Source organism: Anomaloglossus baeobatrachus, chromosome 4 (genome assembly GCF_048569485.1).
Source record: "Anomaloglossus baeobatrachus isolate aAnoBae1 chromosome 4, aAnoBae1.hap1, whole genome shotgun sequence".
Lineage (NCBI taxonomy): Eukaryota > Metazoa > Chordata > Amphibia > Anura > Aromobatidae > Anomaloglossus > Anomaloglossus baeobatrachus.
The window spans coordinates 395,698,829-395,715,893 of record NC_134356.1 but is presented as its reverse complement, the minus strand read 5'-3'; the positions used below and the strand labels follow the sequence as shown (position 1 = coordinate 395,715,893).

General features: G+C 50.1%; 1 protein-coding gene across 1 annotated transcript in view; it reads left to right on the top strand.

Moving 5' to 3' along the window:
- LOC142303690 (sodium-coupled neutral amino acid transporter 3-like) overlaps nt 1-17,065 on the top strand; it is a 65,617-nt gene that overhangs the window by 36,000 nt on the left and 12,552 nt on the right. Inside the window, exons 4-7 of the mRNA XM_075345281.1 lie at nt 331-446; nt 2,918-2,991; nt 3,070-3,162; nt 3,239-3,320. Coding sequence (XP_075201396.1) covers nt 331-446; nt 2,918-2,991; nt 3,070-3,162; nt 3,239-3,320 — 365 coding nt within the window. The remainder of the gene's footprint in view (nt 1-330; nt 447-2,917; nt 2,992-3,069; nt 3,163-3,238; nt 3,321-17,065) is intronic.

Genomic DNA, 17,065 nt, shown 5'->3' with positions numbered 1-17,065 from the left:
AGGGGCAGCCGCAAGCGATGTGAACTATCCCAGTAGCCTCTATACATGATGGGCAGGTTCGGGAACTGGTCCTAGTCCACAGTGCAGTTTAAGAAAAATACCAGCAGCCACTTAACCACACAGGTTTTACCCTTGTGCCTACCTGAGCGTGGGAGGGGGAATGACTACCTTAGTGGACTCAGTATAATGGTGTGTGGTGAGGAGTGCAGGGCGCCATCTCCTGGACTGGACTTTGTAAAATGGTTTAGATGAATGGACTAGGCACGCGCCCTGCTCCTGCCATGTGCTGCGCGCTGCCCATGGGCGAATCTCACACTTGTTTCCTTACAGTTTGAGGGGAAGACGTCATTTGGAATGTCCATCTTTAACCTGAGCAACGCTATCATGGGCAGCGGCATCCTGGGATTGGCATATGCCATGGCAAACACGGGCATTCTTCTCTTCCTGTAAGTGGCTCCTATTGTAAGTAGCCATCTCTATGATTGTAGAAGGCGCCCGTACTCCCGGGTGCAGTCCCATGCAAATAAAGGCTAATGGGAATCTCTGCAACTTTGTCAAGGACTTCAATACGTCTGCTTGCAGGCAGTGACAGGCAACATAAAGGGTTGGACAAGTCCAACTCACAGAGCTGTTGGATTTGTTACAGTGTGTCAGTACGGTGAGAGGTTAACCACTCTGCCGCCGGTTAATAACATCTCACCAAATTAATAAGAAATATCCATTAATAGGGCTGAGGTTTGTTGCCAATACTCACCCTAACCAAGCGGAGCTAAGCGCCATCTCATCACCCCGACACCGATCACAGATGTGATCCTAAATGAGAGGACGCCGCAATCAGTCCTGTGGGTGCGAATATCACCCCAAGGTCAGGGGGTCCGAGTCTGGAAACACAGATGTCAGGGTGGTAGGACAGGTAGATGGCTGGGATGTAAAGGATAAGGTTGTCAGATGGTGCACTGTTAGATTAGTTACTACTTTGTGGATAGTAGGGTTGTCAGAGGGTAATGCACAGTTGTCAGATGCTGTACTGTTAGATTAGTTATTACCCTGCGGATGGTAGGGTTGTCAGAGGGTGATGGACGGTTGTCAGATGATGCACTCCTGGATTGGTTCGGGTTTAGGATGGAGATGTGTGGGTCTTTGATCGCGGTTATTGCTCAGTCTTTTCGGTTTAGGCTGCTTTCACACTACGTTTTTTTTACATGCGTCATGAACGTTTTTTTGCTGTAAAAGCGGATCCTGCTTTTACAGCAAAAAAACGCATGCAAGCGCATGTGTTATTTTGCAGGATCCTGTCACTTTAAGTTTATGGGCGGGCATTGGAGTCATGTGATCGGGAGTCAGTGGAACTGAACGTGATGGACTGGGAGCCGGCTTCTAACAGCTGCAGAGGCTCGTAAGCAAGGTAAACATCGGGTAACTTGCTTGGATACCCGATATTTATATTTATGTTGGTTACGAGCATCCGCAGCTGCTAGGAGCCGAGCTCCCTGCACACGTAACCAATGTAAACATCGGGTAACTAAGAGAAGCGCTTTCCTTGGTTACCCGATATTTATCTTGGTTACGAGTGTCCGCAGCTCTCAGGCGGGGGAGAGGGAGGGGGAGAGAGAGGGAGAGAGAGGGAGAGAGAGGGGAGGGAGAGACGGAGAGGGAGGGGGAGAGAGGGAGGGGGAGAGAGAGAGGAGAGGGAGAGGGTGAGAGGCAGAGAGGGAGGGGGAGAGAGAGGGAGGGGGGAGAGAGAGGGAGGAAGAGGGAGAGAGAGGGGAGAGAGAGACGGAGAGGGAGGGGGAGAGAGGGAGAGAGACAGAGAGAGGGAGGGGGGCGAGAGGGAGGGGGTGAGAGGGAGGGGGTGAGAGGGAGGCGGAGAGAGACAGAGAGGGAGGGGGGAGAGAGACTGATCACCTGAGGCTGGTTTCTGGGCATGCTCAGTAGAGCAAGCAGGATCCTGTCTATCAGCATGCCAGCGTTCACATGCGTTTGCGTGCAGTATAGTCAGGATCCAGCAATTTGCAGTATTTGGACGCAGCTCAAAAACACTACAAGTAGCGTTTTTGAAAAAAGTTAAAAAACTGCAAGTCGCTGGATCCTCACTATAACGCATGCAAACGCATGTGAACGCATGTTGACACGAGTCCATTGCAAATGCATTGAAATGAAAACGCATTTGCACTGGATCCGTTTTTGCGTTAAAAAACGTTCATGACGGATGTTAAAAAAACGTAGTGTGAAAGCAGCCTTATCTGTAGTCCTTCTGCTGTCATACTGTGGACCCCAGAATGTGTCTGAGAAGATGGAGGGGAGATTGTAGCGCCCCCATGCTGTGGTGTGGGTCAGAACGACGTGTTTATGCCGGCGCTGTGTAACACCTGGCTGGTACACTGCGGGGCCTCTGCAGGGATCGGGGGTCATGGTTTTCTTTTTATCTCCTGGCCGACTTTTCAGTGCCAGCTGCACTTTCCCACAGTTCAGGGACAGAAACCTAATCTGGCGGCAGTAACAGCGCTGCCCATCCGAGCATAGGCGCCGCTCCTCTCCTCTCTTCATCCTGAGAGTTTGGAATACTCCCCCTTTAGGACTGGAGGTGTTACCTGAGGACAAGCTGTGGGTATACACATGCAGAGTATTCCTCCTCCCTGGTAACATGTGACCATGTCTTGCTCACAGCTGATGACTTTGTTGCAGTGTATCAGTGTGTTTATTTTTCTCTATAAAGCTGTGCTGCTCCCTTAAGTCAGATGTCTGACACACTGTGCACTTATCCAAACCTCCCTGACAGCAAGCAGAGATCCTACAATTGGTGAAGTGAGCCATGAGCTCTGTGGTTTGCTTCTCGGCTGTGCAGATTTTTAGGGTGCATCTAACACGACGGTACAGTACCAGCTCCTGACACCCTGATCTTTCCTTCATTTTGCAGGTTCCTCCTCACGGCCGTGGCTCTGTTGTCCACGTACTCCATCCACTTACTGCTCAAGTCCTCGGGCATTGTAGGTGAGTGTGGTCCCTAATGCACCTCTGCGGTAGTCATGGCCAACGTCTTGGCATGTAATCACCTCCTGTGCATTGCAGGGATACGGGCCTACGAACAGTTGGGGTACAAAGCCTTTGGGACCCCAGGAAAGTTAGCGGCTGCCATTGCTATAACTCTGCAGAACATTGGAGGTGAGTAGTGGAGATGTCGCTGTGACCTTGCAGATCCGGACGCCCGCACACCTCACACTGTTCTCTCTCTCGGCAGCCATGTCCAGCTACCTGTATATCGTGAAGTCAGAGCTGCCCCTGGTCATCCAGACGTTCCTGAACCTGAAGGAGAAAACCACGTAAGTCACATCGCCAGCCGAATACGGCCTCAGGTTTGGTGCTGAAAACATCGGTTCTCAGCAGAGCACCGGAGGAATGGCAGGGACCGCATCCTGGATGGCAGGGACCGCAACCTAGAGTCTCTAGTGTGTAAATATACAATGTGCCGGTATCAAAGGTGAATTGCTCTCTGGTGTCGGCCATTTAAAGCTTCATAGAGACTGACTGCTGCGTTCTTCAAGTCCAGACACCTCCCGGCCCCCCCATCCTCCACTTTATGAGACACGGACAGCCACATGTGACTGTGATCAGCGGCCATATTTAGGATATTTGGCCTTTTAAGTCTGAGTGGATGTGTATGAGGCCGTTTTGCACATGTTCATAGTAATGAGGTGGATCTGATTGTGTGTGGGCCCAGTGGTCTGACCACATTTGTCACCAGTCACACAAGATCTCTTAGGACTGGTTTTCCCGGCAGGCAGATGTGTCCTCTGCCGGAGATGTGCAATGTACGGTGACTGCGCTCGATGCTTCGCGTTTCATTCTCTCTGTTCTTTCTCTGGAGTCGCTTTTAATTAGTGGATTTTTTGCTCTTGAAATCTCTCCACACCTTCCCTCAGACCCGAGAGCTGCAGTTTGCTGGCCAGCCCTAACCACACAGCCGCCCACCTAAGAATAAATAGCCCTTAGCACGTCCGCCTGTTCTCAAAGCCTCTCTTATTGCAAGTGACCAGAATGGATCCTGCTCCTCTCCCTGCAAATCTCACTGCCCCATATCTGTCACTCCCACCTGAGGTTGTATGTACAGGGAGGGGACATTGTATCAGAAGAGATAATACACAGTTGGCTCCTTACAGTGTATTACTGGTTGTTACAATGTAACATAGGAACACAATGTATTAGTCAATGTTAGATTGTATCACGGATGTTGCATTGTCTTGGATGTCACATTGTTTCATTTGTTGTTACATTGTTTCTCAGATGTTACATTGTATCTTGGTTGTTACATTGTATTGTTGAGTGTTACGCCTGTTGTATCTACACCACTCTGCTGCGGTCCACGCCTGTTGTATCTACACCACCCTGCTGTGGTCCACGCCCGTTGTGCTTGTACCACCCTGCTGCGGTCCACGCCCGTTGTGCCTGCACCACCCTGCTGTGGTTCATGCCTGTTGTGCCTGCATCTCCCTGCTGTGGTTAATGCCTGTTGTGCCTGCACCTCCCTGCTGTGGTTAATGCCTGTTGTGCCTGCACCTCCCTGCTGTGGTTAATGCCTGTTGTGCCTGCACCTCCCTGCTGTGGTTCATGCCTGTTGTGTCTGCACCTCCCTGCTGTGGTTCATGCCTGTTGTGTCTGCACCTCCCTGCTTCGGACCACACCTGTTGTACCTGCACCATCCTGCTTCGATCAATGCTTGTTGTACCTGCACCGTCCTGCTGTGGCTCATGCCTGTTGTACCTGCACCATCCTGCTGTGGCTCATGCCTGTTGTACCTGCACCACCCTGCTGCAGTCCATGCCTGTTGTACCTGCACCACCCTGCTGCAGTCCATGCCTGTTGTTCCTTCATCACCGTGCTGCAGTTGACGCCTGCAGTGCCTACACCACCCTGCTGTGGTCCACACCTGCAGGGCCTGCAACACCCTGCTACAGTTCACACCTTTTGCGCCTAATGTCCTGAGCCTGTTGTCCCTTGCCCGGTGACCTGAGGATCAAGTCTGGAAGTTCCTTACCTGCTGGTACCCTGCCTGCCTGTCCCCGTCCAGACTTTGCCCCTTGTGCTGCCCTGTTTGCTGTGTTCTCCCTGTCCTGCTATCACCATGTACTGCTCAGCTGCCACAGTCCCGGTCACTGCCCTGGGAGTGGCACCTGGCGTTCTGCTGCGTGGCAGGCGCTAAGTTAAGCCCCTCCCACTAACGGGTTAGCCTGGATTCCCCCTATGGTCACTCCCGCTTGCCGCCTTATGCCCAGCAGTGAGCGTAACAGTTACAATGCAACATCCAGCGATACAATGTATCACTGGATTTACAATATATCAGTGGTTGTTACATGGTGTCGCTGATGTGACCTATCGCTGGGTGTTGCATTGGCTGTACTTCAGCATTCAATAATTCTATTGGGAATGGCATTACATGTGGTTTTCTTTCCAATCCTCTTGCCAATCTGAAAACATATCTTGCCCCCTCCCCTTACTTCGATCTTTTCCCGTCCCCGTCCTCGTCCCTCTCCCCGTCCTCCGCATGGTGTGCACTGGAGTTTTGCAGTGTGGTAGTTGTGAATTGCTTGTCGTCTGATCTGTAGCTGCTCACATCTTTTTGGTGAGATCCAGCTACGCCGTCCAGCTCTGTAGTAACGCACAGCACCTAAAAATAACGAGGCATGAGACAGGGAGAAGTGGAAAAATACAGAGGAGCTGGCAGGCACCCATGGGGGGGGGGGGTGCACGGCGTTACGCTCAGTTACTAGCTGCCCCCTACCTTGACACCATGTGTGTGCCCACAGACGCTGAGAGGCCGGCCACAATCTACGAGTAGCCCCAATAATTTAACATGTCACCTCATACCCAATCATATCAAGTGTGACCTCTCCTGTCACAGTGTATCACTGTCTCCATGGGGACTCTCATACTGTATACTGGTCACACTCTATATGTAGAGCCATATTATTCCGTATACTGGTCACACTGTATATGTAGAGCCATATTATTCCGTATACTGGTCACACTGTATATGTAGAGCCATATTATTCCGTATACTGGTCACACTGTATATGTAGAGCCATATTATTATGTATACTGGTCACACTGTATATGTAGAGCCATATTATTCCGTATACTGGTCACACTGTATATGTAGAGCCATATTATTCTGTATACTGGTCACACTGTATATGTAGAGCCATATTATTCCGTATACTGGTCACACTGTATATGTAGAGCCATATTATTCTGTATACTGGTCACACTGTATATGTACAGCCATATTATTCCGTATACTGGTCACACTGTATATGTAGAGCCATATTATTCTGTATACTGGTCACACTGTATATGTACAGCCATATTATTCCGTATACTGGTCACACTGTATATGTACAGCCATATTATTCCGTATACTGGTCACACTGTATATGTAGAGCTATATTATTCTGTATACTGGTCACACTGTATATGTAGAGCCGTGTTACTCTGTGTACTGGTCACACTGTATATGTACAGCGATATTATTCCGTATACTGGTCACACTGTATATGTAGAGCCATATTATTCCGTATACTGGTCACACTGTATATGTAGAGCCATATTATTCTGTATACTGGTCACACTGTATATGTACAGCGATATTATTCCGTATACTGGTCACACTGTATATGTAGAGCTATATTATTCCGTATACTGGTCACACTGTATATGTAGAGCCGTGTTACTCCGTATACTGGTCTCACTGTATAATGTGACAACCTGGGCCCTGAACGTCTTTGGGCACACGTCTGGCAGCGGGATCAAGACCCACACAAGCACTTTGTCTCTTAAACAATCTCGGTGATTTATTCACATTCTCATAAACCACGCAGTGTAATGGGCCACAGCCACTTTCCCGCAGGACAATGTCTCACTGTCTGTTTAAACTGCCGATTGTTCATACAGTTCGTTCTCTGGCAGCAGCCAGTATAGTCCCCCTTTCTGGGGTGTTAGCTGCCAGTAGGTTTGCAGACTGTCAGTCTGCCTCCATCCAGTCCAAGGAGACTCTCACACTGGGCTCAACATCCCGGCCCTTGTACACGTTCCAATTCCTCAAAGCCTCAGTGGATTCTGCATCTCCCTGACATTTCAGAGCCCTCACCAGCCCTGTATGCACAGGATCTCCTGCACATGTGCTCCAACCAAGATGGCTCCCACCAGCACACAGACATCATGTGACAAACGACAACTCCATTAAATCCCATGAGACACACCTACGTATGGGAGGTATGTGGATGGTCAGTCCCGCCCATCACTTCTGACCATCCCATGAACCCAGCCCTGAATGTGTACAAAAATCCTCATGGAACTACAAGTCCCAGAGAAACAATCCAGGCTCAGATCGCAGAGGATTTCCACCTCTGTGACACATACCGGCCATCTACCACATTGCATCCTTCTGTTCCAACTTGTTCCAACTTGTAGGGTGGAACACTCGACAACCTACAGGGACCCTGAGACAGGGCATTAGGGAAACCATACCCTACCAGTCGAATGCGCTCTCTATGACAACTTTGAGTTTCCACTCCTGACCTACCATCTGCCACTGTCAACAAACCCTCCTCAGTGAACCCTCTTCTCAGACACGTCCGCCGGTCCAACATATCGTTCCATAACTGTCTCCAACGGTCAGTGTGGTAGTGAGACACTCCGTCAGTCGAAACTACCATGCGGCCTGACTCTGCGCTATCCAGTCCACTAGAGGGGCTATTGTCCAGGTACCTCACCACCGAGCTGACAGGAGATCTCCCATAACTAGACCCTGCACACTCTCTGTTTGCCAATCTACTATGGCCTCTTCTCTCATGATGTCTTAGGTCACCTTTCCATCTCTGCCTTCTCCCACCACCACTTTTGGCTATGGACCAGTCACTCCCTCCATCTTTTCTTTTAGATTTTGTCTTAGAGGGCTTAGACCCTTCAGAGTCTGTGCCATAGCCTGATGTATAAGTAGGTCTTCTATGACCTAGGCTCCTTTCCCTACAGGACCTACTTCCCTTGCCAGTGAAGGCAACACGTTCATCAGGTGGACAACACTTCTTCTCTGGGCCCTGGCCCGAAAGCGGTCGCGACCTCCCACTCACTTGACCAAGTTTCTCTGCAATCTTCTGTCTTTCAAGATCCATTTGCTTTAGTTCTTCCAAGTATCCCAGGCGATATTCTAGGAGAACTCGTACATTTTCAACACACTTCTTTGTTTCCACCATGAAACATGGAACCATACCAACTTCACAGGTTAACCTGGCTTTATGCTAAACCTTAAGTCTTACTCTCGTCACACCGGACGTATCAACCATCTCCTGCATGACTCTTCCATTTCTGCCAATCAGTTTCTTGACAAGTTCTCTGGGCACTTGTGTGACCTCTTCCACAAAGTCCAACAGCCTTCGAGCTGTTTTTACTGCTTCTTCAGTTTTCCCATAGATGTGGAATGTTCCACTGTGTTCTTCTAATTCAACTGCTGTAATACCTGGAACCTTCCTGGCTTGCTGAATGTTACTTTTCAGCACTCTTAATGCGAGCCCAATTAATGATTTCTTCACCACCACAACTTCCTGAAATTCTGCAGTGAGCTGCTTCATACACTCCAAGCGTCTGGTGTCTTCTTCCATCTGTGCCGAGATGAGCCATTTCGTGTGAAGACACTGCAGGTGCATGTCACTCAGGATAGCCACCCGCTTCTTTGTGACATTACTTGCAGAGCACACCACCAACCGACAAGTCTCTGGGGCAAAGTACACTTCACAGGCCCCTACGGCCTTCTTAAAGAAGTTGTCCAGTTACCAAAACTGATTTTTTTTTTTTCTGATAAATCTTGCTAATATGTGCCCCTCAACACATTTATTATGTTTTTTCAGCAAAATTACCTTTTATTGTGCACTAGCAGCACACGGTCATTGCTGGCTCCAGCTCTGATGGGGTTAATCTCTCCTCTGACTTCCTGTGTTCAGTTCCTACAAGTCCCAGAATTCTTTGTGGCTCTAGGGCGGTGTCTGGCTTATCTAACACACCCATTGTGTCTAATACACCCACTCTGCTCCCACCCAAACCCTCCTCCCTGCCTCTTCCCTGTGGATGCACTGAGATCAATCATACAGAGACAGCAGCAGCTCTACACAGCCAGGGGAAGAAAGTGTGTGTGCGCGTATATACAGTGTATGTGTATATCCAGTGTGTGTGCGTATATACAGTGTGTGTGTGTATATATACAGTGAGTGTGTGTATGTGTATGTCATACTCACCTGTCTGCAGGGTCCCGGTGCCATGCCTGCTTCCAGCCCCTGTCTCGGTCCCGCCGCTCTGGCTGTGTGCAGTCTCCCCGGGGCACGTACGAAGCTTGCAGGACCTGGCGGTGGATCACCTGATGCAGTCCCCTGACGCATCAGCTGATCGTAGTCTCGCCGGCTTTTTCGCGCCCGGCCGGCTATCAGCTGATCCTGCCGTCAGGGGACTTCATCAGCTGATTACCGGCAGCTCCTGCAGTGATGGGCCAGGATCAGACTCCGCTGCAGGAGCTGCCGGTAATCAGCACAGACGTGAGTATTTATTTATTTATTTATTTTTTTGCACTGATGCTTCAGCTGATTGTATAATCGGCTTTTATACAATCAGCTGATGTGTCATGTGATTCACGTAGTTTAACCTGACACATCATCTGATCGCTTTGCCTTCCAGCAAACCGATCAGATGATATTGGATCCTGATTGGACGGCGCGGGACCCTAACCCAGGATTACTGCGGAGGGGGGTTTATTTCAATAAAGATGGAGTCACTAATTGTGTTGTGTTTTATTTCTAATAAAAATATTTTTCTGTGTGTTGTTTTTTTTTTTATCATTACTAGAAATTCATGGTGGCCATGTCTAATATTGGCGTGACACCATGAATTTCGGGCTTAGGGCCAGCTGATAATATACAGCTAGCCCTAACTCCATTATTACCTAGCTAGCCACCCAGCATCAGGGCAGCTGGAAGAGTTGGATACAGCTCCAGAAGATGGCGCTTCTATGAAAGCGCCATTTTCTGGGGTGGCTGCGGACTGCAATTCGCAGTGGGGGTGCCCAGAAAGCTTGGGCACCCTTCACTGTGGATTCCAATCCCCAGCTGCCTAGTTGTACCCGGCTGGACACTAAAATTAGGCGAAGCGCACGTCATTTTTTTTTTAAATTATTTCATGAAATTCATGAAATTAAAAAAAAAGGGCTTCTCTATATTTTTGGTTCCCAGCCGGGTACAAATAGGCAGCTGGGGGTTGGGGGCAGCCCGTACCTGCCTGCTGTACCCGGCTAGCATACAAAAATATGGCGAAGCCCATGTCATTTTTTTTTTCTTTTTGGGTAAAAAACTGCATACAGTCTTGGATGGAGGATGCTGAGCCTTGTAGTTCTGCAGCTGCTGTCTGCTCTCCTGCATACACTAGTGAATGGAGGATGCTGAGCCTTGTAGTTCTGCAGCTGCTGTCTGCTCTCCTGCATACAATGAACATTTTGAATAAGGAAATGACATCAGACCTTTTTTTTTTTTTTCATCAACAATCTTTAATGGCATTGTGCACGGATTAAAAACGCAGTGAGCAAAAACGCAGCAAAAAAGGCACCAAATCGCGGCAAAAATGTGACATGCAGCACCGCAGGTGACAGAGCAGAGCAAGTTGGTGACATGCTCTGCTCTGACACATAGTGTGCTGCATGTCACTGTATCCACTCTGGGACTTGTTGTGCAGGTGACGGATGATACATGTCACTAACTGCCACACTCTTGTGATTTCTGCTGCATAGTACCAACTGTATACACTCTCACCTGCACAACAAGTCCCATAGTGGAGACAGTTAGTGACATGTAGCATCCGGTCACCTGCACAACAAGTGCCAGAGTGGAGAAAGATAGTGACATGCAGCACACTATGTGTCAGAGCAGAGCATGTCACTGTCTCCACTCGCTGACCTCACAGCCCGTACACGCTGCGATGGATGCAGGGGGACACAGAACAAGTAATCGGCCGACACTGGAGTCATCTGATTACTTGGGATGAATTGAGCAGTAAAATGCTCTGGTGCTCGATGGGCGAAGCCCATGCCGATTTTTTTTTAAAAAATTCATTAAAAATAAAAAAATCAAAAAAATCACATTGTTTGTGGGCTCCCGCTGCATTTTCTATTGCTAAGGGTAACCAAAGCAGCTACTGGCTGCTAGCCCCCGCTGCTTGGTGTTACTTTCACTGGCAATAGAAATGCAGGGAAGCATTTTTTTTTTTTATATAAAGGTTTTTCCCTGAAAACGTTTTTAAGAAAATGACGTGGGCTTCGCCATATTTTTGTATGCTAGCCAGGTACAGCAGGCAGCTACGGGCTGCCCCCAACCCCCAGCTGCCTAGTTGTACCCGGCTGGGAACCAAAAATATAGAGAAGCCCTTTTTTTTCATGAATTTCATGAAATAATTAAAAAAAAAAAATAATGATGTGGGCTTCACCAAATTTTTGAGTCCAGCCAGGTACAACTAGGCAGCTGGGGATTGGAATCCACAGTGCAGGGTGCCCAAACTTTCTGGGCCCCCCACTGCGAATTGCAGTCCACAGCTGCCCCAGAAAATGGCGCTTTCATAGAAGCGCCATCTTCAGGCGCTGTATCCAACTCCTCCAGTGGCCCTGGTGGCAGGTGGCATGCTGGGTAATAAGGGGTTAATACCAGCTATGTTTTACCAGCTGGTATAAAGCCCGAGATTCTTAATGTCAGGCCAAGTTTAACCTGGCCATTAAGAATCTCCAACAAAGGGTTTAAAAAAAAAAAAAAAGACATCACACAGAGAAAAACACTTTATTAGAAATAAATACACAGACACAGTAGGGACTCCATGTTTATTACTCCCTCTCACCCCTCCACGATGGAGAGATTTCTGTACTGACCATCTGACCATGCCAGGAGCGAGCGGGGGGGGGGGGGGGAGAGGGAGAGCGAGGGGGGGGGGGGAGAAGAGAGAGCGAGGGGGGGGGGAGAAGAGAGAGCGAGGGGGGGGGAGAAGAGAGAGCGAGGGGGGGAGAAGAGAGAGAGCGAGGGGGGGGGGAGAAGAGAGAGAGCGAGGGGGGGGGAGAAGAGAGAGCGAGGGGGGGGGAAGAAGAGAGAGCGAGGGGGGGGGAAGAAGAGAGAGCGAGGGGGAGAAGAGAGAGCGAGGGGGAGAAGAGAGAGAGGGGGGGAGAAGAGAGAGAGGGGGGGAGAAGAGAGAGCGAGGGGGAGAAGAGAGAGAGGGGGGGAGAAGAGAGAGCGAGGGGGGGGAGAAGAGAGAGCGGGGGGGGGAGAAGAGAGAGAGGTGGGGGGGGAGAAGAGAGAGAGGTGGGGGGGGAGAAGAGAGAGCGAGGGGGGAGAAGAGAGAGAGGGGGGGAGAAGAGAGAGAGAGAGAGGGGGGGGGAGAAGAGAGAGAGAGAGGGGGGGGAGAAGAGAGAGAGAGAGGGGGGGAGAAGAGAGAGAGAGAGAGGGGGGAGAAGAGAGAGAGAGAGGGGGAGAAGAGAGAGAGGGGGGGGGAGAGAGAGAGGGGGGGAGAAGAGAGAGAGGGGGGGAGAAGAGAGAGAGGGGGGGGAGAAGAGAGAGAGGGGGGGAGAAGAGAGAGAGGGGGGGAGAAGAGAGAGAGGGGGGGAGAAGAGAGAGAGGGGGGGAGAAGAGAGAGAGGGGGGGGAGAAGAGAGAGAGGGGGGGGAGAAGAGAGAGAGGGGGGGGAGAAGAGAGAGAGGGGGGGGAGAAGAGAGAGAGGGGGGGGAGAAGAGAGAGAGGGGGGGGAGAAGAGAGAGAGGGGGGGGAGAAGAGAGAGGGGGGGAGAAGAGAGAGAGGGGGAGAAGAGAGAGAGGGGGAGAAGAGAGAGAGGGGGAGAAGAGAGAGAGGGGAAAGAAGAGGGGGTGGCAGAGGTGCTCTGTCACCAACTGTCTCTACTCTGTGACTTGTGGTGCAGGTGACAGAGTGCAGACAGTTGGTCCCATGCAGCAGGACAGATGGCAGAGCACAGCGGTGACATGCCTGTCAGTGTCTTGCTGCTGGGAGGAGCACACGATCACACTGCCCGACACCGGCCGCTCTCCTGACATCGCAGCAGAGTGGGCGGGTGGACAGTGTGATCACATACTTACGTGCAGGGGGGGATTCAGCTGAAGAACCCCCCCCCTGTACTGCACACTGGCGCCCCGTGCCTCACCATCTGCAGGACGCTCAGCCGGTTCCACACTGACGTCCTCCGGATCCTCCCCTCGATGCTGAGCTGTGACGTGCGGTAGTCACCACCCACAGCCCTGTCACTCAATCTGAGTGGCGCCGGCATCCTGTGACGTACCAGTCTTGTTTGAGAGCTCGGAAATGCCGGGACGTCAGAGGATGCCGGCGGCCACAGCTCCAGGGGGTCATGTGACAGGCACTGAGCGTGCAGCATAGCGCCGCTCAGTGCCAGAAATGGAAATACAAGCCAATGGAGAAAATACCTAGAATTGTAAGTAGAACTCATACAGAAAATAAAAAAAATGGGTGAACCACCCCTTTAAACTTCTCATGCATTGACTTATGGGCACAGACTTCTCTTAGGTCTTCGGGCACATATACCATGCACTTAAAGAATGGACAGGTTTCTTGACCTTCAAGGACATTAGACCATTCCTTTGGTCTCTTACATCTATTTTTTTCTCTCATCCACGGCTCCACCTCTTGAGTTATACACTCTTCTGGGTCAGCTCCAGCCTCAGAGCCTTTGGGTTTGCTATTCTTCTTAACCAAGACACTCTCTATGTCTTCCATCTTGGTCTTACCAGGCAGGTCACTGAGGCTATCAGTTCCCGATGACTATGGGGAGATAAGGTATGCACACCAGTGACTATGTAAGGGGAATACATGGAATAGCAGAAACTGCTGTGTGAATACTGACTTGAAAAATCCAATAGCTATATGCAAGAGTGAAAATGTGAAAAATGGAATCTGCATTACTGCCATGAACATATGAATCAAGAGAAATTTAGCTACTGAATTGATCAATCAAACGAAAAACCGTAGTGGCGTAGTGTTGGGGCTCTATTGCATTGATCAATTCAGTAGCTAAATTTCTCTTGATTCATATGTTCATGGCAGTAATGCAGATTCCATTTTTCACATTTTCACTCTTACATATAGCTATTGGATTTTTCAAGTCAGTATTCACACAGCAGTTTCTGCTATTCCATGTATTCCCCTTACATAGTCACTGGTGTGCATACCTTATCTCCCCATAGTGATGTTTTTTTAGGTTTTTGCACCCAGTTCAGACTTAGAATGGTGTTCCAAACGTTATTCCTTATTTATCAGTTCCCGATGAGACCTCTGGTCCAGACTTCACCTCATCAGAGGCTCTTTTCACTTCTGCAGCACCAGCTGTCTCTTGGGTCTTCACTGCATTACCTTCAACTTCCTTGCCGGTCTCTGCAGTGTCACCTTCAGTCTTCTCTTTTTCTGCAAGGGTGTCACACCCTTCAGCGTGGTACTCTGTTCCTCTTAGAACTTTGGCACCGTTTTCACCCTTCATCACCCCAACACTGGGTAATTTACCAGTCTGCTCACCATAACCTCTATGGATTTGTACTTCACCAACACTCTCCAGGATTTCTTGTCCTGTATTACCCTCTAGGATTTCACGTCCTACAGCGTTCTCGTCCGACAGACCTTCTGCTTCAGGCTTGGAATCTATAGGAGACACCACCATTACTGCTTTGGTTGGCTCCTTTTTTGACATTTCACCCTGCTGATGTCTGTCGTTACAATGTGTCAGTTCAGTTTCTGATTCCTCTTTCTTGTATAGGACATCGCTGTCTGTATCTACTTTAGCAGTTGCTACTGGCAACGTGTTTTCCTCAACCAGGTACTTCACCTTCTCTGCACCCTCAGACGGTATACCTTGCACTACCTCTCGGCGCTTATTACGTCTCCGGCGTCTGGAGGAGGGTTTGCCCTTCTCAAGTGTCTGTACCTCACTGCACTCTCTTGTCCTTTTATAAGAGTCAGTGTCCATCCTGGAGTCATCGTCACTCCCCCTGACGTCCTGGACTATCATGTCCCCACTTAACCAGATATCTGCCTCACTTTCTGGAGCTACCCCGTTTTTAACGGTCACACTATCGGTTATTCCCTTAGTTCTTATGTCACTAAGTTGGGTCCGTCCATCATTTTCTTTCGTCACCCCTAACTTAGGACAGTCAATTTTAGGAGGTGCTATCTCCTCCTTACCACACATAACCCCACAACAAGGACCCCTTTTAACCTCCCATTGTGGTGGGGTTTCCTTTGGGCTGTTCCGGCTCTTACACAAGCAACCGGATACGTCCCCCTGCTTCCACAAGTCCACAAATAATTTAGAGTCCCAACCTATAATAATTGGGTGCAGTAAATCTGAGACTACACCAACATCATGAGAGCCACTGTCCCTGGCTGTCTTAATGACCACGCTGGATACCGGGTATTCTGTCCCATTATTGTGGGTGCAGCCGACGTGGATCTTCCTTCCAGGAATCAAGTGGACATCAGAGGTGGCCCTCACCAGGGTCACCAAGCTCCTTGAGTCTACGAGTCCTGTTACAGATTCCCCATCCACTTCCACGGAACACAGACATGGCTTCTCGTCGGATGGGTGGTCTATACTGCAAACCGGACACTTGTAGCATGAACACTGTTGTCCCTGGCTACAGTCCATCTGCGCCACTGCACCCTTGGATTTGTGATGCTCCGCACCATTTTGGGTGACCACCGCTTTCTGGGACTCCTCCCCCTTCTGGGCAACCACCCCTTTATGGGACTCCATCCCCTTCTGGGCAACCACTCCTTTATGGGACTCCATCCCCTTCTGGGCAACCACCCCTTTATGGGACTCCATCCCCTTCTGGGCAACCACCCCTTTATGGGACTCCATCCCCTTCTGGGCTTTCTGTGGCTTCCTTGCAGTGTCTGTAGATCCCAGTTCACACCGTTCCCCATTATCTCCCTGGGTACACTATGCCCGTACTGGCCCCAGAAGGGAACTCACAAACTGGTCCACTGCTGCCACATCTCTGCACACTGACAGCTCCTGCTGTCCACGCACAAGGAACTGGTACAGAGCCTCCATAACATCCAGGCCTGCTGCTCCACTCATGGTCGCTCAGCTTTCCCGGAACTTCGTGAACCCGCCGATCCACCGCAAGCCGCTTGAGTGTGCCGTCAATTTTCGTGGACCCGCCGATCCACCGTAAACCGCTTCAAAAAATTTCCGTGGACCCGCCAATCAACAGCAAGCAGTCCGTATCCCCAGGAATACGTCCTAGGCCGTTGCCCTTAGCAACCAGGCTGCGTTGCCCCTAGAAACCAGGCCATATACCCGCATTCTCCACCATAATGTGACAACCTGGGCCCTGAACGTCTTTGGGCACACGTCTGGCAGCGGGATCAAGACCCACACGAGCACTTGGTCTCTTAAACAATCTCGGTGATTTATTCACATTCTCATAAATCACGCAGTGTAACGGGCCACAGCCACTCTCCCACAGGACAACAATGTCTCACTGTCTGTTTAAACTGCCGATTGTTCATACAGTTCGTTCTCTGGCATCAGCCAGTATAGTTCCCCTTTCTGGGGTGTTACCTGCCAGTAGGTTTGCAGGCTGTCAGTCTGCCTCCATCCAGTCCAGGGAGACTCTCACACTGGGCTCACCATCCCGGCCCTTGTACACGTTCCAATTCCTCAAAGCCTCAGTGGATTCTGCATCTCCCTGACATTTCAGCGCCCTCACCAGCCCTGTATGCACAGGATCTCCTGCACATGTGCTCCAACCAAGATGGCTCCCACCAGCACACAGAGATCATGTGACAAACGACAACTCCATTAAATCCCATGAGACACACCTATGTATGGGAGGTATGTGGATGGTCAGTCCCGCCCATCACTTCTGACCATCCCATGAACCCAGCCCTGAATGTGTACAAAAATCCTCATGGAACTACAAGTCCCAGAGAAACAATCCAGGCTCAGATCGCAGAGGATTTCCACCTCTGTGACACATA